Genomic DNA, 25,062 nt, shown 5'->3' on the forward strand with positions numbered 1-25,062 from the left:
ACCAGTGAAAGAAGGTTAAGAAAGAGGTTTGTCTGCTTTCTTATTAAGTTGTAGGCTTGACAGCAGAGGTCCACAAACAACTGGAAACGAATGGTAGGCTTTTCACCCCCATTAATGACATATGCCATATCAGAGGTAAGCACAAAAGGAGCCCGATCCCTATTTAAAAAGAAAGTACACAACACAAAGTAATATTTACAGAAGATAATCAAATAGTGCTTTTGTTACCACATGGTTATTGAACTAAGCTACCTGAGCCAGAGCAATTTCCAACTGGGAAATTAACAATCAGGCAGGTTTGAATCTGCATTAAAACTTATAAATTTGCATTTTTCAGAAAAACCATCATATAATCAATCTCATTATTTAGATAGAACACATATATGAATTTTTTCCAAGATGATATTTATAAACTCACACACTCAAATAGAGAACAGTACTTACATACAGAGAGAAAAATTCGGCACTCATTGCCATCATACAAATGGGAACATTCCTAATAGGTACCACTAAATAGTTAAATACACCTTAATTCATTCCAACAAATGTTACTAAACATGCACACACACAGGGAGAGAGACAGACTCATTCTTATCTACTACATGGTCAAGACATTTGTTAGGGTCTTTTTTTTAATCCCTAGTCATACTCAATGAGAGCTACAAGACAACAAGAAAAGAGGCAAGTTTGGGGACATTAATTTGTGGAAAAGTGCCTTTCCTTTAAAATAAGCTGTATTGGGGCACCTGGGTGGCTCAGTGGGTTAAGTCTCTGCCTTTGGCTCGGGTCATGACCTCAGGGTCCTGGGATGGAGCCCCGCATCGGGCTCTCTGATCAGCGGGGAGCCTGCTTCCCCCCCACCCCTCGCCTGCCTCTCTGCCTACTTGTGATCTCTGTCAAATAAGGAAATAAAATCTCAAAAAAAAAAATAAAATAATAAAATAAAATAAAATAAGCTCTCTCCCTGCTGCTCCCCAGCTCTACCCTGTTTGTGGTCTCTGTCAAATAAATAAATAAAATCTATAAAATAAAATAAGTTGTGTTTACTAATTAAAATCAATGTTTCACTAAATGTGTCAAAAAAAAGGTTCCTCAAAATATACACAGATATCAATCTTACGTAAAATTCTGATCCTATCAAACTGAAAACATTTTGATTACTTGAAATGACAGAACTTAAAGTCATTTTAGCATTACTTGAAATGACAGAACTTGAAGTCAACGGCCTCTTGAATTAACCTAAGAAAGCAAACCAACAGTTTCACTTTTCTTGGGAAGAAGAAAGTGGACAGAAAAGGAATACTTAGATTGTAAAGTAGCTGACATTAAAACCATCAAAAACTTAACCACTATGTGGTAAAAAAAAGTCGAATTCTTTTTCCTTCAAGTAAAATTATTGAAACTCTTCCAGATATACATACACATGTGGACAGATACAGATTATTTTACTAATACCTTTTGAAAAGTGACCTACAATGTGGAAATTCTGCTTCAGAATTACCTGGAGTACTTATTTTTCTTGTTTTTGTTTTTTAAAGGTAGGCTCCACCTGAAGTAGGGCTTGAACTCACAACCCTGAGACCAAGAGTTGCAAGCCCTACTGATTGAGCCAGCCAGGCGCCCCTCAGGGTACTTGATTTAAAAAAAAAAAAAAGCGCCCCTCTTTTCTTCAGCAACAGTAACAATGTGAGTACCTTTTGAAGCTACCAAACATCTGTGCATGGCCCAAAAACTTTCCAAAGTCAATGTGAAACATGTGTCCTGTGCTTCGAAGCATTATATTATCATTGTGTCGATCACAGATGCCTAGGACATAGGTGGCTACACAGCATCCAGCACAAGAATAGATAAAATTTTCTGAAGCCTATAATAAAGATATAGAATTATTTATTTTAGAAAAAAATTATTTTTAAAAAGGAGGCAGGTTATAAAGATTAAAGTAATTCATCACCCTTTGAAAACACTATCGTGATTCACTTTTTCAACACCTTATAAACTAGGTTATGATAACAAAAGTCAGCCTTGTCATATTTCAAAAAAACAAAAACACCCTTCTAAAGGTGGTTACTGCCCTATCTCTCCATCTATTGTCCTTTAATAGGCAGAGAAACTGCCAGTCCCTACTTGGGGTACATGCTGCCTTTAATAAACATCTTTTAAGAATCATCTTTGTGCAACTCTGCTCCTCACAGGCTCCACTGTTTAGTACAAGTGGTAACACTGTGACAAAGATTAATCTGAATAAAAGAATATTTTTCCCTTTTTTGGCTTATAGGGAGGGCATGTATGAAGAAAGTCAGCTTGTATCTTTAAACATACAATAGTATAATTAATATGTTTTGTTGACTCCTTTATGTCATCTGTAAGTTTTTCGAAGCTGGAGAGCGCTCACTTCAGTCTTACCTGCCCTGGGGATTAAATCACTAACATAGTATCATGCAGAAGGATGCAGCAAGATGTATATAATGAGTACTTTTATCTAAAGCATGTGCATTTAGTTTATCCTCAGGGAACTAAATTTCCGAATAGCGCAGTCCTATGGCTCTACATGTCCATGTGGTTATTTCATAACTCCCCAGAAATCGTAACTGATGATGGTAAAGAGCCAAGGTTTACACAGCACTTATCACAAACCAGTCACTACACTACTCTTCCTACACACCTACAAACCTACACACATGCACACGATATGACATAGGTATGATTATGATTGTCATGAGGGAAACTGAAACACAGAAGTTCTTTGCCCAAGATCACATAATTTTTAAGTGGCAGACACAAGGTTCACCCCAAGCAGTTTGACTCCTCTATGTAAAGTATATTAAGAGTCAAATGCATAAAAGGCACTCAGTGTATGCTACTTGACAATTATTTTGTGTCAAACCACTTCCCCAGAACCACAAAAGAGCCAACATTACTATGAAGTATCAGCTTCTGTTGCACTGCTTTCCCCACACCACAAGAAAAGGAAGTGATCTTAAACAAAGAGCTAAATTCCTCTACCTTCTTAGGTCAACAAATAGAATTTGTATTTATCTGTAAATGTGATATGTTAATGACCTGATGACATAAAGGATGCAGGCAAATGACATTAAAACTGAGATCTCCTTACATTGCCATTGAAAGTGTTCTTGAGGGTGCCTGGGTGGCTCAGTGGGTTAATAAGCCTCTGCCTTTGACTCAGGTCATGATCTCAGGGTCCTGGGATCGAGTCCCACATCAGGCTCTCTGCTCAGCAGGGAGCCTGCTTCCTCCTCTCTCTCTCTCTCTCTCTCTCTCTGCCTACTTGTGACTGTCAAATAAATAAAAAAGAAAGTGTTCTTGAGTCTTTCTTAGGCAGTTTAGGATCAGAGGCCTTATGTCCTAAGAGATTTCCCTTTCCCTTTTCCCCCCATTTTTTTTTTCTTAAGTAAACTCTACTTCCTCCAGTCCTCACCGACACGGGGCTTGAACTCACAACGCTAAGGTCATGGGGCACCTGTCCGGTTCAGCCGGTTAAGTGTCCAACTCTTGGTTTTAGCTTAGGTCATGATCTCATGGGTGGTGGGACTGAGCCCTGCATTCAGCTCCATGAAGCGGGGAGTCTGCTTAAAGATTCTCTCTCTCCTTCTCCCTCTGCCCCTTCTGCCACTGATGTGATCACACGCACTCTGTTTATGAAAAAAATAAGTCATACACTACCGAATGAGCAACTCAGTTGCTCTGAGAGTTCCTTTCTTGTTATAGAATTCAAAAATGTGCTAAAACAAAAAATTGGCACCTCTAATATTAACAGCTATCAACTACAGGATTTACTCTGTGTAGGGCTTTCTTTATAAACTCATCTAATTCTCACAATAGCCTTGTAGTGTTATTATTTTTTACAGCCATAATATGTACTATATTACCCCAAAAAAGTACTATAATACTGTAACATATACTATTTCATATCCCAGGTTACTGAAGCACAGAAGAGGTTAATAATTTGCCTAAGGCTCAATACCTGATGACTTGGAACCTAAGTTCAAGCTCAGAAAGTCTGGCCCATAATTTTCCTCTCAACTCCACACTTACACACATGGAGTCACTCTTACTCATTTTTCATAACTTGTCCCAAGATCTTTGTGAAATGTGAACATTCTGGGTCATAAAAATACCTGTTTTGCTGGCCTCTAAATGCATGCTTGGAAAGTTTTGGGGGTAATTTAGCATTGGTTTCACTCAGATTCTTACCATTAGATGCACTGTTTATATAGAAACATATGTGTATATAACTTTTTTTTTTTAAACTTAGAGAAAGACACTGCTTTCACAACTTAGACTACATGGCTAGTCACCAGAGCTGGAAAATGAAAAGCACTTATAACCTATGTAATACAGTTGTGATAAAGTTATCTGGAATAAGGAGACTTGCCAATCACCTTTTCATATTCCTCTTCAGAAGGATTGTATTTCCTCAACCACTCTGCAAGCGGTTTATCTTTAAAGGATCCAGTCACACCATATTCCACTTGGATTTTCCTGAGGGTATCTGAAGCAGGAACTAGCTCCACCATACCTTTAACAACAAAACATTAAGCTATGCAAAAATACCTCCCCAAAAGCCTTTAAAAAATTTATAGCTTTCAATCTTTGACATAAGATATCAGTTAGGAATTGTTTTTTAAAAATCAAGTCTGGCAGTCCATGCAAAAAAAATCTGAGCAATCAAAATAATTTCTTATTTTCATAAGTACCTAAAATATAACAGTTGAATGTGAATTTGATGCTCCATAATCTGTACAACCGTGTGCTATACCCTCTACCAAGAATAATAATTTTAATTACTAACTAGATGATATTGACCTAGTTAATAAAGTTACTTAGTTAATAAACTTACTCTGATCACGTATTTGGGCAATGATGGAGTGTTTCAGAGTATACTAAGCCCTTTCAAAGGGAAGAACAGATTAAGATTGTATTTATGAGGGGCGCCTGGGTGGCTCAGTGGGTTAAAGCCTCTGCCTTTGGCTCAGGTCATGATCTCAGGGTCCTGGGATCGAGCCCCACATCGGGCTCTCTGCTCAGCAGTGAGCCTGCTTCCCCCTCCCTCTCTCTACTTGTAATCTCTGTCTGTCAAATAAATAAATGAAATCTTAAAAAAAAATGTCCTTATGACATGTGTAAGTCTTTTTTTCTAAACATTTTTTTTTAAAGATTGTATTTATTTGACAGACAGAGATCACAAGTAGGCGGAGCAGCAGGCAGAGAGAGACGAGGAAGCAGGCTCCCTGCTTAGCAGAGAGCCCGATGATGCGGGGCCCAATCCCACGACCCTGAGCAGAAGGCAGAGGCTTTAATCCACTGAGCCACCCAGGCGCCCCAGACATATGTAACTCTTAAGTACGTGTTCTGTCTTCCTAAATGAAATGTAAATGCTTGGCTGGGCAAATCATTTTTTATTTTCTCACTTTTAAAACAAGTATCAAATTATGGCACATCCACGTAAGGGAACACAATGATGTAGATCTTTATGTGCTTATACTAAAAAATATGCTTTAGGGGCACCTGGGTGGCTCAGTGGGTTAAGCCTCTGCCTTTGGTTCGGGTCATGATGCCAGGGTCCTGGGGATCAAGCCCCGCATGGGGCTCTCTGCTCAGCAGGGAGCCTCTTTCCTCCTCTCTTTGCCTGCCTCTCTGCCTACTTGTGATCTCTGTCAAATAAACAAATAAAATCTTTATAAAAAAATGCCTTAAATACAAAATCCAGATAAAGGGGCGCCTGGGTGGCTCAGTGGGTTAAGCCTCTGCCTTTGGCTCAGGTAATAATCTCAGGGTCCTAGGATCGAGCCCGGCTATTGGGCTCTCTGCTCGGTAGGGAGCCCACTTCCCCCAATCTCTGCCTGTCTCTATGCCTACTTGTGATTTCTGTCAAATAAATAAAATCTTTAAAAAAAAAATCCAGATAGAGAACTGTCATTTTGCACTTAAAAGAAAGATTGGGGCACCTGGATGGCTTAGTCAGTTAAGAGTCTGCTTTTGGCTCAGGTCATGATCTTGGGGTCCTAAAATTGAACTCAGCACGGAGCCTGCTTCTCCCTCTCCCTCTGCCCCTTGGCCCCCTACCTCTTCCCCACGGCACTGGTGCTCTCTTTCAAATAAATAAATTCTATTACCTGCTACATTTACTATATGCATGTGTTATTCTTATAATTAAAAAATTAAGTTTTATTGGGGCGCCTGGGTGGCTCAGTCGGTTAAGCAGCTGCCTTCGGCTCAGGTCATGATCTCGGGGTCCTGGGATCAAACCCTGAATCGGGCTTCCTGCTCAGCGGAGAGCCTGCTTCTCCCTTTCCCACTACCTGCCTCTCTGCCTACTTGTGCTCTCTATCTCTCTGTCAAAAAAATAAATAAGTAAAATCTTAAAAAAAAACAAAACAGTTTTATGTATTTTCAAAATCAAGGAGATGCACTGGTATCAAAAGATATGGACACTGAGACCTGCTTCAGACAAAGGACTGGAAAAATCCAAGTTGGCCAAGGTCTTCAGACCATCCCAAAAGAAGTGTATCATCTAGTTAATAGTTCACACTGAGATACTTTTTCAATGAGCACCTGCACCTTGATTCTATGACTATATTTAATCAAATTTTAATATACATATAAATTTCTAATTTCATAATCATATATACATACATATAAATCACTACGTGCTAAAACAGTGGACCAAAGTTCATAAAATATACAATGTACTACTCGCTATGTAAGATACGGTCCCTACCCTAAGATAACTTAAAATCAAGCATCCAGGGTGGGGAGAAGATACACCACTAAATGTGTCATGAATATTTAAAGACAACTGTTGAGTCTGAAAAAGTGAGGGATTATTAGAAACACTGAAATACTAGTAAAAAGTTCACAGAGGATATGGATGTGATTTCATTTGGAAAATAAAGGTACTTGTGAGATAACACAAATGAAAAGCTTAGACCAACCAGGGTAAGACACAAAGTCCTCAATAATCAGTTAGAAACAACATAAAAAACAAGAGGAATCTGATTGCCTCTAAAGTTACATGGAATTCCATAAGAAGAAAGAGAAAGTGCAACTACATGAAGTAAGTGTGGTGACAGAAAGACAACTTAATGAAATGGTAGGCTCTCATTGAGGAATCTTAGTAAAATAACTTCCATTTACAACTTATGAAAAACAACAATATTTTTAACCAGCAAGAATTCTTAATGTTTTATTTATTTTAGAAGGCAAGAGCAAGAGACTGCATGCAAGTGAGTGGGGAGAGGGGCAGAGAGAGAATGTTCAAGCAGACTTCCTGCCGAGTGCAGAGCCTGATGTGGGGCTCCATCCCACAACTTGAGATCATGACCTGACCTGAAACCAAGAGTCAAAGGCCCAACCGACTGAGCCATCCAGGTACCCCCAACCAGCAAGAATTCTTAAATTGACCTAATTTTCTTTTTGACAAGATAAAGTTTGTAGGGATGCCTGGGTGGCTCAGTCGTTAAGCGTCTGCCTTTGGCTCAGGTCATGATCCCAGGGTCCTGGGATTGAGGCCTGCATCAGGCTCTCTGTGGAGCCCTCTCCCACTCCCTCTTCTGTGTTCCCTCTCTCACCATGTCTCTCTCTGTCAAATAAATAAATAAAGCTTGTACATTCTAAACTGAGAAAGGAAAGTGATAAGGCTCTCATACTGTCCTAATGGATAAAATGGAGAAATGTGGAACAGTTGATAACACAATGAAGTAGACAAGTACCCAAGTAAAATACAGTACCTAAAGATATTTTTAAAAAGATTTTATTTATTTGACAGAGAGAGAGACTAAGCACAAGAAGGGGAAGCATCAGGAAGATGGAGAAGCAGGCTCCCCACTGAGCAGGGAGTTTGATGTGGGACTCAATCCCAGGGGTCTGGGATCATGACCTGAGCTAAAGGCAGATGCTTAACCAATGAGCCACACAGGTACCCGACAGTACCTAAAGATTTAGCAATCACCTGACAGGAAATCTCATGTCTCTAGCGATACAACACATTGGTTGGTCCTTGGTCCTCTCTTAGTAAACACTTTTTTCAATGCCTTAGCAGAAGCTACAGAATATATATTCTTCAAATCAGTTCATGACAGAAATTAAGAGGTTCGACAGATAACAAAACTCGGATTTTAAAAAGAATCCAAGAGGCTGAAAAGTAATGGATCCAATAATAACAAGAAAGTTAATAGGTAAGGTCCTTTACTTGGGTCTAAGATACAAAATGTACAAGTACGAAATGGCCAAGACATGATTAAGCAGGAGCTAGCTAGTATGATGGTTTTATTTGTGAATAAGTTCTGCATGTGCAATATTTTGCCTATTTTGCATTCTACAAAAGTCCGGTGCCATTCTCAGAGACTGGATCACCTGAGCCTTTACAATGGGAATAATCAGATAATAAGGTAATCTAAAGTCATATGACAAATGGCTGAAGAATGTGGAACTCAGGATCTGAGGCCACAATATTCATCATCACAAAGACTTATTATATATATATAATGACTGTCTATAAAGAGAACTGGAACTGATGGGTAGAAGACATTAGGAGTCAGTTCCCATTCATTAGACTGTAAGAAAAAACTCTACAGCCATCAGAGTTATCCAGGATAGGACAGACTACATTGAAATGCAGTAAACTTCCTTCAGTATAGGCATTTAAGCATAACGTTAATGGCAAATATCATAAGGATGACTAGATAATTGTTCAGGTGACTTTCTAGTGTCTATGATTAGAATCTGAGAAGCATTTCTCATTTCCACCAACTATAAATGATCTTTCCCTCCTTTAAAACCCCAGAGCACTGCCTCTGTTAATCCTCTTAGAGATTTTCGGGATTCCTGGGTGACTCAGACAGTTAAGCTTCTGCCTTTGGCTCAGGTCATGAGATCCTAGGGTCCTGGGACAGAGTCCTGCATTGGGCTCCTTGCTCAGCGAGGAGGCTGCTTCTCCCTCTGCCTGTGCGTGCACTCTCTCTCTCTCTCTCTCTCTCTCTAATAAATAAATAAATAAATAAAATCTTAAAAAAATTCTTTTAGAGCTTTTAGCTAATTAAAGCATCTTCAAATTACTTTGTAGGTCTTTAAACTGCTTCCCTCTAAATATAAATGCTACATGTTATTAGCATTTTGTGGCTGGCAGATCACAAACATTTGTTGATAAGAGTAATGACAATGGCTAAAATTACTGAGAACCTAATACATGTCACGTGCTGGGTGTTTCACATTCATTACCTTTTAATTATCACAATATTTCTGGGTGTAATGCTTTTATTATTCACACTAAACATATGTGGTAAGAAAGAAAACTTATGCAATAAAATAGTAAGATGAAGCCTGTGCTAAAGTAGAAAAAAATTTTGAAACCATTATTTTATTTTGCAGAAATTAAATCAAAATTGGTTTAACTTAAGACACCTTAATTTTAAGTTAAAAGCTAAAGACTATGAAGTCCTCATTTAGTCAATCAATGGGAACCTCTGGTTACTGCAAAGCATTTATTAGGGCTACTCAATGAGTTATTTAATTATAAACAAATAAATCAGTAAAGTAACACTAAATTAAAGTAAGAAACAACTGAGATTATAGTGTACCAGCATCAGGACTCCCACAGGACAGGTGTACTCTGAGCTAAGTTCACAGAGAAGAAATAATAAGACACCAAGACAAAGCTGACAGACTTACCTCGATCTCTGCCAGTTGAGAGACATTTGAAAATTACCATCCTCAGATCTAATCCTTCTTTAAGCCAGATCTTGTCCATAATCTTTATCATCTGTAAAGCTAACATATCTTGCCGAAGATCTTCACCAACCTTGAAATTAAGGAAATAAAATGAAACGTGTATCTTTCCAAAAAAGACTTACTACATTACATTCTGTAAAAGACAGGGGGAGGGGGAAATGGTGGAAAGAATGAAGAATGAGATGAAACAGAACTGCCTTTTATTTTTCTTTAGTATTCCAGAGGAAATTACTTAACCTCTTCACGTCTCAGTTTCTTGAACTCTACACTTTTTAAAAGGTTAGATTTTGTGTTATGTGAATTATACTCAATTTTTTAAAGGGGCAAAATGGAGGATCTTTGCCATGACCAAAATATTCCTTACCTTGACTGTATCATTGCCAACAGCCTCATTGTGATATTGTAGGATAGTTTTGCAAGATGTTACACAGAAGGAAACTGGATAAAGGATACTTAGGATCTCTGTATAATTTCTTACAATAGACTGAATCTATAATTATCTCAAACCAGAAGTTTATTTATTTTTTTTTAAAGATTTTTATTTATTTATTTGACAGAGAGAGATCACAAGCAGGCAGAGAGGCAGGCAGAGAGAGAGGAAGGGAAACAGGCTCCCTGCTGAGCAGAGAGCCCGATGCGGGACTTGATCCCAGGACCCCGGGATCATGACCTAAGCCAAAGGCAGAGGCCTAAACCACTGAGCCACCCAGGTGCCCCCAGAAGTTTACTTTAAAAAATGGAAAGAGTTAACCCTCCCAAAATGAATGAAATCTAACTGGAACCACATCAATTTATCATTTTCTTTTTTAAGTTGGATAAAATAACTTTAAAACATATAACAATGAATATATTTTTTGAGACCGATTAAGAAAATTATGAAAAGAAATTAGAGGAGATTAGCCCTAACAAATATTAAAACTTAATATATAAAATTTCTGTACTCAGATGGTACTATTTTAGGAAAAGGCAAATATATTAGTAAAATTAGTCCAAAACCAGATTTGAGTTATGAGAACTTGCTCTCTATATATATACACACACATATATATAGAATATACATACATATAAATATATACACTTATATTCATAAAGATAGCTTCTCTTGAACCATCATATATATACATTATCTATATAAGCTTGCACTAACTGAACTCACTGAATTAACTACAACTCTCCATTCTTCCTTAAAAATATACAAATTATGACCACAACACACAGGACTTTGGTAATAGATTACTCTTGTAGTATTCCACTCCTGCTGCTTCCCACAGGTAAGTTTTAGGTTTCCAAAACCCAATGCCATTGCTCATGGTTTTGCAGTGTCATGCTGCACAACTCAGGGGGTACCATTCAAATCATATCTGTGTGAAAGGCATTATCTGCTAAAGCTATGGCCATAGGTAGCAGCTGTAGCTCAGGGCTGCATTTGTTCCCAAATCTGTTTTAGAACAGTTTATATCAGCAATAACTTTTCACATAATTATTCAATTTTTTTTTAAAGATTTTATTTATTCATTGGACAGAGATCACAAGTAGGCAGAGAGGCAGGCAGAGAGGGAGGAGGAAGCAGGCTCGCCGCCGAGTAGAGAACCCGATGCGGGGCTCGATCCCAGGATCCTGAGATCATGCTCTGAGCTGAAGGCAGAGGCTTTAAACCACTGAGCCACCCAGGCGCCCCATAATTATTCAATTTAATTAAATATTAAATAAAATTACATTTGCAATTTGGAAAAGGAACTTGAGAAAGTAATCTTTATTATTTTTTATTTTATAAAGATTTTATTTATTTATTTGACAAAGATCACAAGTAGGCAGAGAGGCAGGCAGAGGAGGGGGAAGCAGGCTCCCCGCAGAGCAGGGAGCCCGATGAGGCGCTCAATCCCAGGACCTGGAGATCATAACCTGAGCCAAAGGCAGAGGCTTAACCCACTGAGCCACCCAGACACCCTGAGAAAGTAATTTTTAAATTACCACTTAAAAACAGCGTAACCTTCGGGTGCTTGGGTGGCTCAGTCGGTTAAGTGTCTGCCTTTAGCTCAGGTCATGATCCCAGGGTCCTAGGATGGACCTGCACTGGGCTCCCTACTCAGTGGGGAGTCTGCCTCTCCCTTTGCCTCTGCCCCTCCCTTCGGCTTGTGCTCTGTCTCAAATAAAATCTTTAAAAAAAGAAAAAAAACAAAGTAACCTGATTTTGCTCACCTTAAACATGACATTAATTTCTTCCCCCATTGGATCAGCATTCAGCATTGTCACTTTTAGGGGCACAGCATTGGAACTGAAGAAGGAACATGACTACAAATACAACATGCTATGCATTAGAAGGATAACACTGGAATAAAAATGGGTTTAAGATTTTTTGTCCTAAGCATCTCTCTCTTCACCTGTTCCTCTGAAGTATGGCCAATGAAATAACACATGTGAACTGCTTTTTAGATCATCCAGCAGATAAGAGGTATTTAAAAATATTTTGAAACTTAAACACAGCATAAGTAAAATATCATCTACTACTCTCTAGATGAGAAGAAAAACCTTAAAACTTGAGACAAAATTATTAAAAGTTTGAGCTTTAAAAGTATCTTAATTCCTCAACAGAGCTCAGAATTTTGTATATTCTTATCTCTCTCTAAAGCAGTATGATCTGGGATGAGATCTCTACTTCTCCTATTTATGGTAGGAGAATTAATTAATTAATAATTAATAATAATCTAATGATAATAATAATCTAATTAATAATTAGCCACATAATCAAATAATGACACTAAATTTAAAAATTTCATCAGCAAAGATCAAATCTTATTTTAAAATGAAACTGGTTAAAAAAACTAATTTAAGAAAGACCAATTAAAGGAAACAACAAACAAAACACAAGGAGAAAATGTGACTCCATGGCCCCCACCAATAACATACAACTCAGGCACCCACTGTTAAATTTCAGTAAAGAGAAGCCATGTATCAACTTAAAAAGAAATAAAACCTGAGACGCCTTTATGGATACTTGTACCCTGGCCTTTCCAAACCAGAGACTCTAATGGATGAATTAATTGATTGCTTTTGCTGAATTCATTAAGGGAAAATCTACTATTTGCATAACTACTGGCCCACTCTGAAATATAATTACTCAATGCTGATGATTCAACTACTTTTTGATGGCTCTAAAAAATGTTATAAACTTGAGGAGAGTCTTTCTGACCATTCACAGGGGAGGAAAGGAAATGCTATCGGTGACTGGAATCATAACATATGCCTACAAGGCAGCTATTATATCATAGTAAAAAATAATTTATTTTGAGACAGCAAATAATTTTATATTGTTTTTTCTTTCAGGAATGGTGGTTAAGTAAAATATACTGAGGTAAATATGGATCTTACACAAACAGATATCCATAAATACTAATAACCAACCTATATGCAGATATTATCCTTATCTGCCTTAAGTATATCAGCCCATCTGCTTTCTTCCTACACATTTTCCCTACAGATTATTATGAAGTATAATATTAACTTATTAGTATTTTATATGTCACCTTAATATTTAATTCTTTTGCAACAAGACTTGGATTGAGAGGAAGACGGCATTTATTTCTCAGAAAAAAGGACTGTACTCGTTCCATACTCCTTTGAAGGACAACCTAGGAAAAGAGAATGACACTGTAAGTACATACTGAAAATGAAGACCTACTTTTTAAAAAGATTTTATTTATTTATTTGACAGAGAGAAACACAGCAAGAGAGGGAACACAAGCAGGGGGAGTGGGAGAGGGAGAAGCAGGCTTCCCACTGAATAGGGAGCCTGATGCAGGGCTTGATCTCAGAACCCTGGGATCATGACCCAAGCCAAAGGCAGACGCTTAAGCCACCCAGACACCCCAGGAAGACCTATTTTTAAGACAAAAAAAAAAAAAAAAGCTGTTCCTAAAGTGTTAATTTTAGAATTAGAATGGGCAAAGGCTTATAAACATGGTGGGGGTACATATGGTTTATTTAACGTATTAATTAAAAGTCTCTAACAATCTTGGGACACCTGGGTGGCTCAGTTGGTTAAGCAGCTGCCTTCGGCTCAGGTCATGATCCCAGCGTCCTGGGATCGAGTCCCACATCGGGCTCCTTGCTCGGCGGGGAGCCTGCTTCTCCCTCTGCCTCTGCCTGCCATTCTGTCTGCCTGTGCTCGCTCTCTCTCACTCTCTCTCTGACAAATAAATTAAAAAAATCTTTAAAAAAAAAAAAGTCTCTAACAATCAAATAAATAGAAATTAAGCAGAAATGAGATGCAATTTTTCCTGACAGTATAAAAATTTAAGGTTAACACCCCAGTCACAGCAACAGGGCAGAAAAAGATACTTTCATAATCTATTGGTGGAGAAAAAGATTTAACTAAAAATATACAAAGTTCCTGACTCAGCTATTTCACCTATAGGAATATCATATAAGGAAATAGTAGCAAAGGGGCAAATACTTATACACTATATTCACTGTAGGAATGGAAAAAGAAAAATGTGTAAACGATCTACAAAGTAACAGTTCACAATTTACTCTACAATACCTTGTAATACTATGTACCCATTAAGAAACATGAGGTGTGACTATAGGTCTTCACATAAAATTCTCTAAGATGAAGTAAAAAAGAGCAAGCTGCAAAACAAAATAAAACCCCACCAAACCCCCCCCCACATAATTGCTGAAAGAAATTAAAGATCCAGATGAATGAAAAGACATCCTGTGTTCATGAACTGGAAGACTTAATATTATTAAGATTGCAGTATTTTCCAAATTAATCTACAAACTCATCACAATTCCTTTCTTTAAGATTTTATTTATTTGACAAGAGAGCGAGAGAGAGAGGTTAGGGAGAGAGAGCATAAGCACACGGAGCAGAGATGGAGAGGAAGAAGCAGGATCCCTGCTAAGCGGGGAGCCCAATGCAGAGCTCAATTCCAGGACCCCGGGATCATGACCTGATATGAAGGCAGACACTTAACTCACTGAGCCACCCAGGCGCCCCACAGACTTAACACAATTCTTATCAAAATTCCAACTTCCTTTTTGTAGCAATGTACAAGATGGTCCTAAAATTCAGACAAAATTGCAAGGACTTCTGAATAGACCAAAACAACAACAACAAAACCCTTGAAAAAGAAAAGTTAGAAAACTCATACTTCTTGATTTCAAAAATTACCACAAAGCTACAATAATGAAAACAGTATGGCATAAGGCTAATCTTATAGATCAATGAACTAGAATCCAGACCCATAAGTCTATGGTCAACTGACTTTTATCAAAGGTGCCAAGATCATTTATGGGAAAGAATAGTCTCTTCAACAAATGGTGCTGAGAAGTTTTGAAGATGCTCCCCAAGGGAAAAAGCAGATCTGGAAAAGGCGGGGTGCTGAGGGGGAGTGGTGAGCAGCCTCTAGGAGAGACAGTACTGACAAGAAGTCTCAGGGTTCCAAAGGTGGTGGCAGACATTCTATGTGAAAAACATGGGGAAAATAATGGAAGCTATGGAAAAGTTAAAGTCTGGAATGAGATTAAATAAAGTGGCTGCACATAGTGAAGATAAAGTGATGTGGTTGGATGACCAGAGGTTCCATGGTGGGACCACTTCAAAAAGCAGCATTTAGGGGCGCCTGGGTGGCTCAGTGGGTTAAAGCCTCTGCCTTCGGCTCAGGTCATGATCCCAGGGTCCTGGGATCGAGCCCCACATCGGGCTCTCTGCTCAGCGGGGAGCCTGCTTCCTCCTCTCTCTCTGCCTGCCTCTCTGCCTACTTGTGATCTCTGTCTGTCAAATAAATAAATAAAATCCTTTAAAAAAAAAAAAGCAGCATTTACCTTGCTTTTAAGTGGGTTGAATAGGCCAGTATTTACAGACCCTCCAGTTAAGACAAAATCTGGCTATCATATCATTATGAAGGGAGAAAATTGTACAAAAAACTGGAATAAAAATGGTGCTAGAACTGAATAATTGCATGTAAAAGAATAAAGTTGAATCCTTACTTCCAAGCATATTAAAAAATACTCAAAATGGATCGAAGACTATATAAGAGCAAACAATAAAACTCCTAGAACTGTATAATTTTTGTGACCTTGGATTTGACCACAAATTCTTAGTTATCAATTGCACAAGCAACAAAAGGAAAAATAAACTTCATAAAATTAGTAACTTTTGTGCATTAAGGGACACTACCAAGGAAATAAAAAGATAATTCAAAGAATGGGAGAAAATATATTTTTTTTTTTAAAGATTTTTATTTATTTGAGAGACAGCAAGAGAGAGTATGAGAGGGGAGAAGGTCAGAGGTAGAAGCAGACTCCCCGTGGAGCTGGGAGCCCAATGCAGGACTTGATCCCGGTACTCCACAATCATGACCTGAGCCAAAGGCAATCGCTTAACCAACTTAGCCACCCAGGCGCCTGAGAGAAAATATTTACAGTGTCTCTGACAAGGGTCTAATATCCCAAATACATAAAGAACAATTCAACAACAAAAAGGCAAACCATTTAAAAAAAAACAACTGAAAACAGAAACTCTCCGAAAAAGATATACAAATGGTCAACAAACACACAAAATGTGCTCAAAATCACTGATCATTAGGAAAATGCAAATCAAAACCACAAGGAGGTACTACTTCATACCCACTAAGATGACTATTATTTTTTAAAATTATTTTTATTAACATATAATGTATTATTTGCCCCAGGGGTACAGGTCTGTGAATCATCAGGCTTTACACATTTCACAGCACTCGCCATAGCACATACCCTCCCCAGTGTCCATAACCCAACCACCCCATCCCTACCCTTCCACCCCCCAGCAACCCTCAGTTTGTTCTGTGAGATTAAGAGTCTCTTATGGTTTGTCTCCCTCCCGATCCCATCTTGTTTCATTTTTTCCTTCCCTATCCCCCAATCCCCCCCGCCCTGCCTCTCAAATTTGAGGATTATGATTTTTTTTTTAAAGGCAGAAAATAACAAATGTTGGTGAGGATGTAGAGAAGTTGGAATCTTCATACATTGCTAGTAGAAATATAAAATGATGAACCTACTTTGGATAAAGGTTTGGTGGTTCCTCAAAAAGTTAAACATAAAAATTGCTTTATAGCCCAGTAATTCTACTCCTAGATAACGTTAAAAGAGGTATCCTAACAAAAACTTGCACACGAATAAACAAAATGTGGTATATCCACAGAACGGAACATTATTCAGCTATAAAAAGGAGTGAAGTACTCATACATGCTAGAATATGGATGAACCTTGAAAATATTAGGCAAAGTGAAGAAACCAGACACAAAGGCCACATATTGTATAATTTCATTTAAATGAAATGTCCAGAATAGGTACATCCACAGAATAGAAAGCAGATTAATGCTTACCAGGGCCTAGGAGAGGGAGGGAATGAGGAATGAAAAGTAAGTGGGTACAGGCTTTCTTTTTGCTATGATGAAAATGTTCTGGAATTAGTGGTAGTGGCTGCATAACATTGTGAATGTACTAAAAGAGAATGAATTAAATAGGTGAATTTTATCTCAAGAACAATATGTATGTATATATGTATGTATGTTTATTTCTATAAAAATTTTTTAAAATCCAAATATTTGTGTATATATTTAAGTGCATATATGCATAAAGTCATATGGAAGACCAGAAAGGACATAAAGCAAACTATGAATAATAGATACCTAACAGGGAGAAAATGAACTGGAAAATTTTAATTTTTATATTCATTTAACATTTTAATAAAAAAAATTTTATCCTATAAATTTATTATTTGGATTTTTTAAACATTAGCATCAACTCATACTTGCATTACTTTCATAGTTACAAAAAGTTGAAAACAAAACAATGAAAAAGAAACTCAAGAATTGTGACCAGGAAGGAATTCATAAGCATGGAAATTAAAAAACCGTTTTTGAGTTAGGTCGTAAAATCTTTTCCTATGGTTTTAAACAAACTGAATTCATCTGCTCAAAACAGCATAGGTATAGTCAGTCTACTGGATATCAACTGGTAAAGAGTAACAACTCATCAACACTATAGAGATCCTTCAAGATCAAAATATTCATATTCCCTCCTTTGGGTACATACCTGTCTGGCTGATCCACTAGCCTGCCTTACTTTTTCTGCTACTCCTCCTAAAAGCTGCACAAGTTTAGTCTGCTTCAAAAGTTCTTCTCGGAGTCCTTTTCCTCCTACTGAGAGGAGAGCTCCCAAAACATGTTCGTATCGGGCACCAAACTGTGCATCATGCAGGGCATCCTTGAGGAGCCTAATACAGCAAAACAGTTATGTCAGCCACTTCTGAAAACTGGATGAATGTCTCTTGAGTATCAATGTAGGTTCATTTTTTTGGTATCTAGGAATTTATTTTAAGCTATATAAGTAAAAACTCATTATTATGGAGCTCTTAACATTTTGTTAGCTCTTTATTGCAAAGAGATTTGGCATTTTTGGTTTTATTTCTAAGGACATAAAAATCTGCCTTCATTATAATAATACCCTTAATAAAACATCTGGTATTGACATAAGCAGTCTGAGGATACTGTTTAGACTTTCAGAGTATACCATCTCTATAAATACTAGGAACAGAAATAAATTACTTTAAAAAAGTTTAACTCTTACCAATATAAATTGTGTGCTATGTGTATATTTCCCAATGCCCTGGACAGAAGGAAGCGCACTAATGAACTGTTCAAGTAAATTTCGTATTTCAAAGCCTACACATAAAGGAAAGTAAGAATTACTAGTGGTCAAACCCATACCATATTATTAGGATAAAATTATCAAAAGAGAAACTATATAAAGCAAGATTTAAGATAACACTGATAAAAATGAAATAGATGAATTAACTTAGGCTATATATGTTATAAAATCAAGCAGAAAAGTGTAGGTTTAATATTCATTAGTTACGTTTAAATGGAAAAATCAAAGAAAAGTTCAAGTCTGGTTTGTTCTGAGAATCTAAAATGTAAGTATTAAAAATCTAGGTGTGTGTGTTTGTATATAAAATATTCAAGTGGGGCAGTTAACAATAGTGGAAAAAAATTCATACTACATCCAAACTTAAGGTACCTCAACATTCCCACAAAAGTACTTTTAATCAAAACAGAATGGAGATCCTCTAGCAAGTTCTCTACCCATAAAAAATGGGTGGAGAGTAAGGTGAACAGGTAAACCAGTAAAAAACATACCTGTACAAACTGTGGAAGAAGATCAGTTAGTTCATCATCACTTATAGCCTCAATCCAGGTCACAGCCATAGACCTCACTTCCTGATCTGCAAATCTAAAGAAGCACCACAAAAATCAAGATTTAATGGTGATTTCTTTCTAGTGAAGCTGCATTTCCTTTTTTTTTTTTTTTTTTTTTTTTTAGATTTTATTTTTTATTTGAGGAGAGTGAGTTAAGATAGAGAGCACACAGGAGCAGGGGCAGAGGGAGAGGGAGAAGCAGGCCCCTTGCTGAGCAAGGAGCCTGATGCAGGGCTCAATCCCAGGACCCTGGAATCATGACCTGAACCAAAAGCAAATGCTTAGCCAACTGAGCCACTCAGGCGCCCCTGAAACTGTATTTCCTAAAAACACAATCTTAATCTATACGTGACAAAGAATATTCAAATAGCTCTTTATTCAAAAGCAATTATCTTTCTTCTTCTTTTTTTTTTTTTTAGGAAGAAAAATCTTTCTGTACTATACAAATTCAACTTCAGGACTGTTCAGAAACTGTTTAATTATGAAAATTCTGACCCATATCATAAAAAAAATAATTACTTAAAATTTAGAACTTAAATCCCTTTTTAGGCTGGTTTTATTATTTTTTTAAAAGATTTTATTTATTGACTGAGAGAGTGAGAGCCAGAGAGGACAAGCAGGGTGAGAGAGCATGAACAGGGTGAAGGGCAGACCAGAGGGAGAAGCAGACTCCCCACTAAGCAGGGAGCCTGATGGGAGGCTGGATCTGGGTTAGTTTAAAATGATAGGACAACTTTATTCTTTTTCTAAGTTTTAAAAGTGAACTCTACACCCAGTGTGGTGCTTGAACTCATAACTGCCCCCCCAACCCTGAGATCAAAAGTCCCATGTTACACCAACAGAGGCAGCCAGGCTCCCTATGACATCTCTTTTTAATAACCCTAGCACAGGGCGCCTGAGTGGCTCAGTGGGTTAAAGCCTCTGCCTTCAGCTCAGGTCATGATTGGGATGGAGCCTGCTTCCTTCCTCTCTCTCTCTCTGCCCACCTCTCTGCCTGTCAAATAAATAAATAAAATCTTAAAACAACAACAACAACAAAAACACCCCAGCACAAAAAGTATGTTTATAAAAATACACATTTACACATTTATATTGCACTGAATTGCTTTCATGGTAAAACAAAGGGAAATACTCCTGCAACATAATATACCCTATTGGAAAAAATGATAACAATAAAATAGAGCAAGTACATTCACTCACGGTTAACTTACTTTGAGTCAAGTAGTTCCAAAGCAGTCAGTGGGTGTAACGGAGGCCATTGCTGAAGCAGTGAGTAAGTTTTGGCAAGATTAACCCATTTCCAGTTTGGGGCACTTGCTAGTACTTTAGGAAGACAATTTGGGTGTCTGAGGCAGTAATAGCGTTTGTCCCACAAAAAGGCTTTATCTTCTTTAGAAAGTCTGCATATATGACAAAATTAAATTACTTCTCAATGATATCATAATGACAGTTATAATCTCAATGATTAAAAATACGAAGAAGAAATTTATTCATTTTAGGACAGCCACTTCTTGGTAGAATCATTAATACTAATTTTGAATAGAAAAATGCAATATATAGCAAACACTACTAATTTACTCTAATTTGAGGGATAGAAAGAAATCATTCTGCCTTGATAAAAGTCTTAGTTATGAAAATGAAGGATAATTCAGTATGATAAAAATTTGTTGAGCTCTAACCAGATGCCAAGCACTAAAAATCAGAGTTGAATAAGCAGAACCCACCCTACGAGATAGCAAGGATATCATCCATTTTATACAAGTAAAATCAAATGTCATGCAAAAAAAAAAAAAAAGCTATTACATATTAGAAGATGATTTTAGAAGATGATTATTCAGCTCAAATGAGGAATATTCAAAATGAGAAGTATTTGTTTGGAAGACTCTAATTCAGTCTTAATGACAAATGTTTATGTGAAGGAAATATCCACTATTTTACCACCCATCCATCTACTTTTGTGTATAAATACATGCACTGATGCATTCATGTCGTGGAGAACTGAAAAAATTCAAATATTCCCAAAAAGTGCACAGTTAAAGTCTTTCCTGCCAGTTCCCCTCCCAGTGACAGCTGCCTTATTTATCTTATTAGATTGCATATCCTTGGGGTGCCTGGGTGGCTCAGTGGGTTAAGCCTCTCCCTTTGCCTCAGGTCATGATCTCAGGGTCCTGGGATCGAGCCTCTCTGCTCACCAGGGAGCCTGCTTCTCCCTCTCTGAGTGCCTCTCTACTTTTGATCTCCGTCAAATAAATAAATAAAATCTTAAAAAAAAAAAAAGAAGACTGCATATCCTTCCAGAGATAGTCTATTGATATAAAAGCATATACATAGGCATGTGTAGATTCTTTTTTCTTTACGTAAATAGTAACATACCACATAAACTATTCTGCTCCTTGCTTTCTTCATTTTAACATCTTACGTATTAGTACAGCTAGATGTAAGTTTTTGTTTTTTTTTTTAAGATTTTATTTATTTATTTGAGAGAGAGACAGTGAGAGAGAGCATGAGTGAGGAGAAGGTCAGAGGGAGAAGCAGACTCCCTGTGGAGCTGGGAGCCTGATGCGGGACTTGATCCCGGGACTCCAGGATCATGACCTGAGCGGAAGGCAGTTGTCTAACCAACTGAGCCACTCAGGAGTCCCCCCTGTAAGTTCATTCTTAATAGTTACATAATACTGCACTGGATAAAGGTACAATAATTGAACATTTACTGATGGACACTCCCTGTCATTTACAATAATCCAAATACCGCAATGAATATTCTTTACCCCATAAGCAAATATAAAAGGTTTTCTCGAAGACATATAATTAAATGGAACTACAACCACTAGGTTACAGACTATGTACACTGTGACCTTTACTGATTTTGATCTCCCAAAGCTCCGTAGCCAACAGTTTTAAGTCCCATTTTTCTGTATCCTCATCAATACTTTATATGAGACATTTTAATTTTCATCTACATGTGTATAAAATATTATATTGCAGTAATTTTCCTTTTCTTGATTACTGAGGGGTCAAACATCTTCTCAGATATTTAAAAGGCACTGTATTTCTTTTCCAAAAAATTATCTAGTCATATTCTTTCTATTACTAAGTTGTTGGTTTGTCTAGTGTCTAAAAAACTGAAGTTCTTTATATATATATTTTTAAAATCTATTGATATTTACTGTTAATTAAGTTCTCAATGTTGTTTGCCTTTTGATCATGTAAAAGTTTGACTTGTACAAGTTTTTAAAGTTTTACACAGTTAGGGATGCCTGGGTGGCTTGGTTGGTTGAGTGGCTGCCTTTGGCTCAGGTCATGATCCCAGCGTGCTGGGATCGAGTCCTGCATTGGGCTCCTTGCTCAGCGGGGAGCCTGCTTCTCCCTCTGCCTCTCTGCCTACTACTGTCTGCCTGTGCTCGAACTCTAACAAATAAATAAAATCTTAAAAAAAAAAAAGTTTTATGTAGTTATATGGGTTTTTATAGAATTAAAAACAACAAGAGGGGCGCCTGGGTGGCTCAGTGGGTTAAGCCGCTGCCTTCGGCTCAGGTCATGATCCCAGGTCCTGGGTTCAAGCCCCGCATCGGGCTTTCTGCTCAGCGGGGAGCCTGCTTCCTCTCTCTCTCTGCCTGCCTCTCTGCCTACTTGTGATTTCTCTCTGTCAAATAAATAAATAAAATCTTAAAAAAAAATAAAATAAAAAAATAAAAAAAAAACAAGAAAACCTTCCATACCAAGATTACTAAATCATGAACTAAATCAGGGCATTTAATAAACTATTAACTTGAGGGGCACCTGGGTGGTTCAGTGGGTTAAAGCCTCTGCCTTTGGCTCAGGTCATGATCTCAGGGTCCTGGGGCTCTCTGCTCAGCAGGGAGCCTGCTTCCCCTCTCTCGCTCTGCCTGCTGCTCTGCCTACTTGTGATCTCTCCCTCTCTCTCTGTCAAATAAACAAATAAATAAAAATCTTAAACTATTAACTTGAGATTTACAGCATAAGAAAATACCCAGGCAAAACAAAAATTGAAGGAGCATACCCAAGTGATGAGTCTCTATGAATAATATCAAGAAGTTTCCCTTTTGTAACATTCTCCAGTGTTTCTAAGTGGTGTTGCTGTATGATGCTTCTGTCAACTTGAGGAGTAGTATAGATGACATCAAACATAGGAGAAGGAAAATCAACCTTAAAAATTTAACAGAGTTTTATCAGACTGTAGCTAAATAGTCCATATATCTGCCACATTAATTTGTCTTTGAGAAAACGGATTCTGAGCCATTGGGGTGACTATTAGATTGAATATTGAATTAATACTTCTTGTCCTTTTGCTGAAAGTGATTACCATCACTGGTAATTTTCAAAGGCACATATATTACATGGGATAAATATAAGCCCCCCCCCTTTTTTTGCTGTTTCTCAGAAACAGGAAATGGTTTATCAACATTTAAATTGAAGACAGGTCCTAAGATCAAACAAGACCAATTAGGCTTCTTTAGTTAACAATCCAAATCATGGAATACATATACATCTTAATAAGAAATCTCAACCTCCCCATGTATGAATAAGTACCATTACCTGTAACACTATTCTCTCCATCACATAGCCTTTTCTGGGTACTGTTCCAGGAATAGGATTTGTATGTGACGAAGTCCAAAGATACAGAAGCTTAGTTCCACATGTTAAAAACCTTCATGAATGTAGACAGAATACTGTAGCTTTCATTTTATTTTTGTTTTCATTTTAAAAACTGCTTCAAAATTCACATCACACACACACACACACACCAAAAAACTCACAGTACATGGTAATGAATTTGAAACATTTATCCATTTATTAAGCATCCATTAGATAAAAGTATTATCTTTAAGAATATACCAGAGTCACTCTCCATGGAGTATTAATATTTCAGGTAAATGTATTGATGAGTGGGGGGCTGGGACAAAGGGAGGGAAGAATGAAATAATGGATCTTGGGAAGAATGGGGTTAAGGATAGAACACAAGAAGGTAAAACTCAGAGTCACTTGTTCCTAAAGCAACTTTAAAAAAGAGATCAAGTTGGGGCGCCTGGGTGGCTCAGTGGGTTAAAGCCTCTGCCTTTGGCTCGGGTCATGATCTCAAGAGTCCTGGGATCGAACCCCGAGTTGGGCTCTCTGCTCAGCGGGGAGCCTGCTTCCTCCTCTCTCTCTGCCTGCCTCTCTGCCTACTTGTAATCTCTGTCAAATAAATAAATAAAATCTTAAAAAAAAAAAAAGAGAGAGATCAAGAGTTGAACTGTCTTCTGACTGAGCTGGCAAGAGCCCCACCCTTGGTCCCCCTCCCCCACCTAAAGCAACTTTTATAAATAGAAAGGTGAAGAACAGTCTTTAAAGATCATCTACAATGGAATACATCTCAAGGTAATAGTTTGGATTACATAACGGCTCACTTTCACCTTAAGAACAAACCACATGCCAAGGAAACCAATACAGTATACTTTGCAACAATCATCTCAGAAGTTGTATCTGTGCTCTAAACCAGGGGTCAGCAAGCCTTTTCCGTAAAGGGTCAGATGGCAAATATTTGGGGCTTTTCGGGTCAGACAATCTGTTGCAGACTCAACTTTGCTGTTATACTGCAAAAGTAGCCATGAACAAACAATACATAAATAATGTATACTGCGATCTAACAAAACTGTTATTTACAAAAAACAGGCAGTACATGGGAGTGTGCTGACCCTTACCCTAAACTACCAATTTAAATTAAAAACATTTATCAGGGACGACTGGGTGGCTCAGTTGGTTAAGCAGCTGCCTTCGGCTCAGGTCATGCATGATCCCAGCGTCCTGGGATCGAGTCCCACATCAGGCTCCTTGCTTGGCGGGGAGCCTGCTTCTCCCTCTGCCTCTGCCTGCCATTCTGTCCGCCTGTGCTCGCTCTCTCTCCCTCTCTCTCTGACAAATAAATAAAATCTTTAAAAAAAAATAAAAAATAAATAAAAACATTTATCAGTAAGACACTGATCTATCTTTACACAGAATAAATTTCTGAAAAATAACATGAGCTAGACTCGAGTCTTAGTGTTTTCTCTTGAAGGTTAACAGCCTTTAAATC

The 25,062-nt window shown here is 37.7% G+C and overlaps 1 protein-coding gene across 4 annotated transcripts in view; it reads right to left on the bottom strand.

Annotated features, from left to right (window-relative positions):
• PIK3C2A (phosphatidylinositol-4-phosphate 3-kinase catalytic subunit type 2 alpha) overlaps window positions 1-25,062 on the bottom strand; it is a 104,475-nt gene that overhangs the window by 12,355 nt on the left and 67,058 nt on the right. For all 4 annotated transcript variants that reach the window (XM_047690447.1, XM_047690444.1, XM_047690445.1 and 1 more), the window contains exons 14-25: window positions 23,547-23,658; window positions 23,011-23,156; window positions 20,201-20,389; window positions 18,930-19,023; window positions 18,361-18,455; window positions 17,827-18,007; window positions 13,272-13,376; window positions 11,947-12,039; window positions 9,688-9,817; window positions 4,401-4,537; window positions 1,695-1,864; window positions 3-159 (exon numbers count right to left, since the gene is read on the bottom strand). In XM_047690447.1, the coding sequence (XP_047546403.1) occupies window positions 3-159; window positions 1,695-1,864; window positions 4,401-4,537; window positions 9,688-9,817; window positions 11,947-12,039; window positions 13,272-13,376; window positions 17,827-18,007; window positions 18,361-18,455; window positions 18,930-19,023; window positions 20,201-20,389; window positions 23,011-23,156; window positions 23,547-23,658 (1,609 nt within the window). The remainder of the gene's footprint in view (window positions 1-2; window positions 160-1,694; window positions 1,865-4,400; window positions 4,538-9,687; window positions 9,818-11,946; window positions 12,040-13,271; window positions 13,377-17,826; window positions 18,008-18,360; window positions 18,456-18,929; window positions 19,024-20,200; window positions 20,390-23,010; window positions 23,157-23,546; window positions 23,659-25,062) is intronic.

The sequence above is a fragment of the Lutra lutra genome, chromosome 10, assembly GCF_902655055.1.
Source record: "Lutra lutra chromosome 10, mLutLut1.2, whole genome shotgun sequence".
In the NCBI taxonomy this organism is placed as follows: domain Eukaryota; kingdom Metazoa; phylum Chordata; class Mammalia; order Carnivora; family Mustelidae; genus Lutra; species Lutra lutra.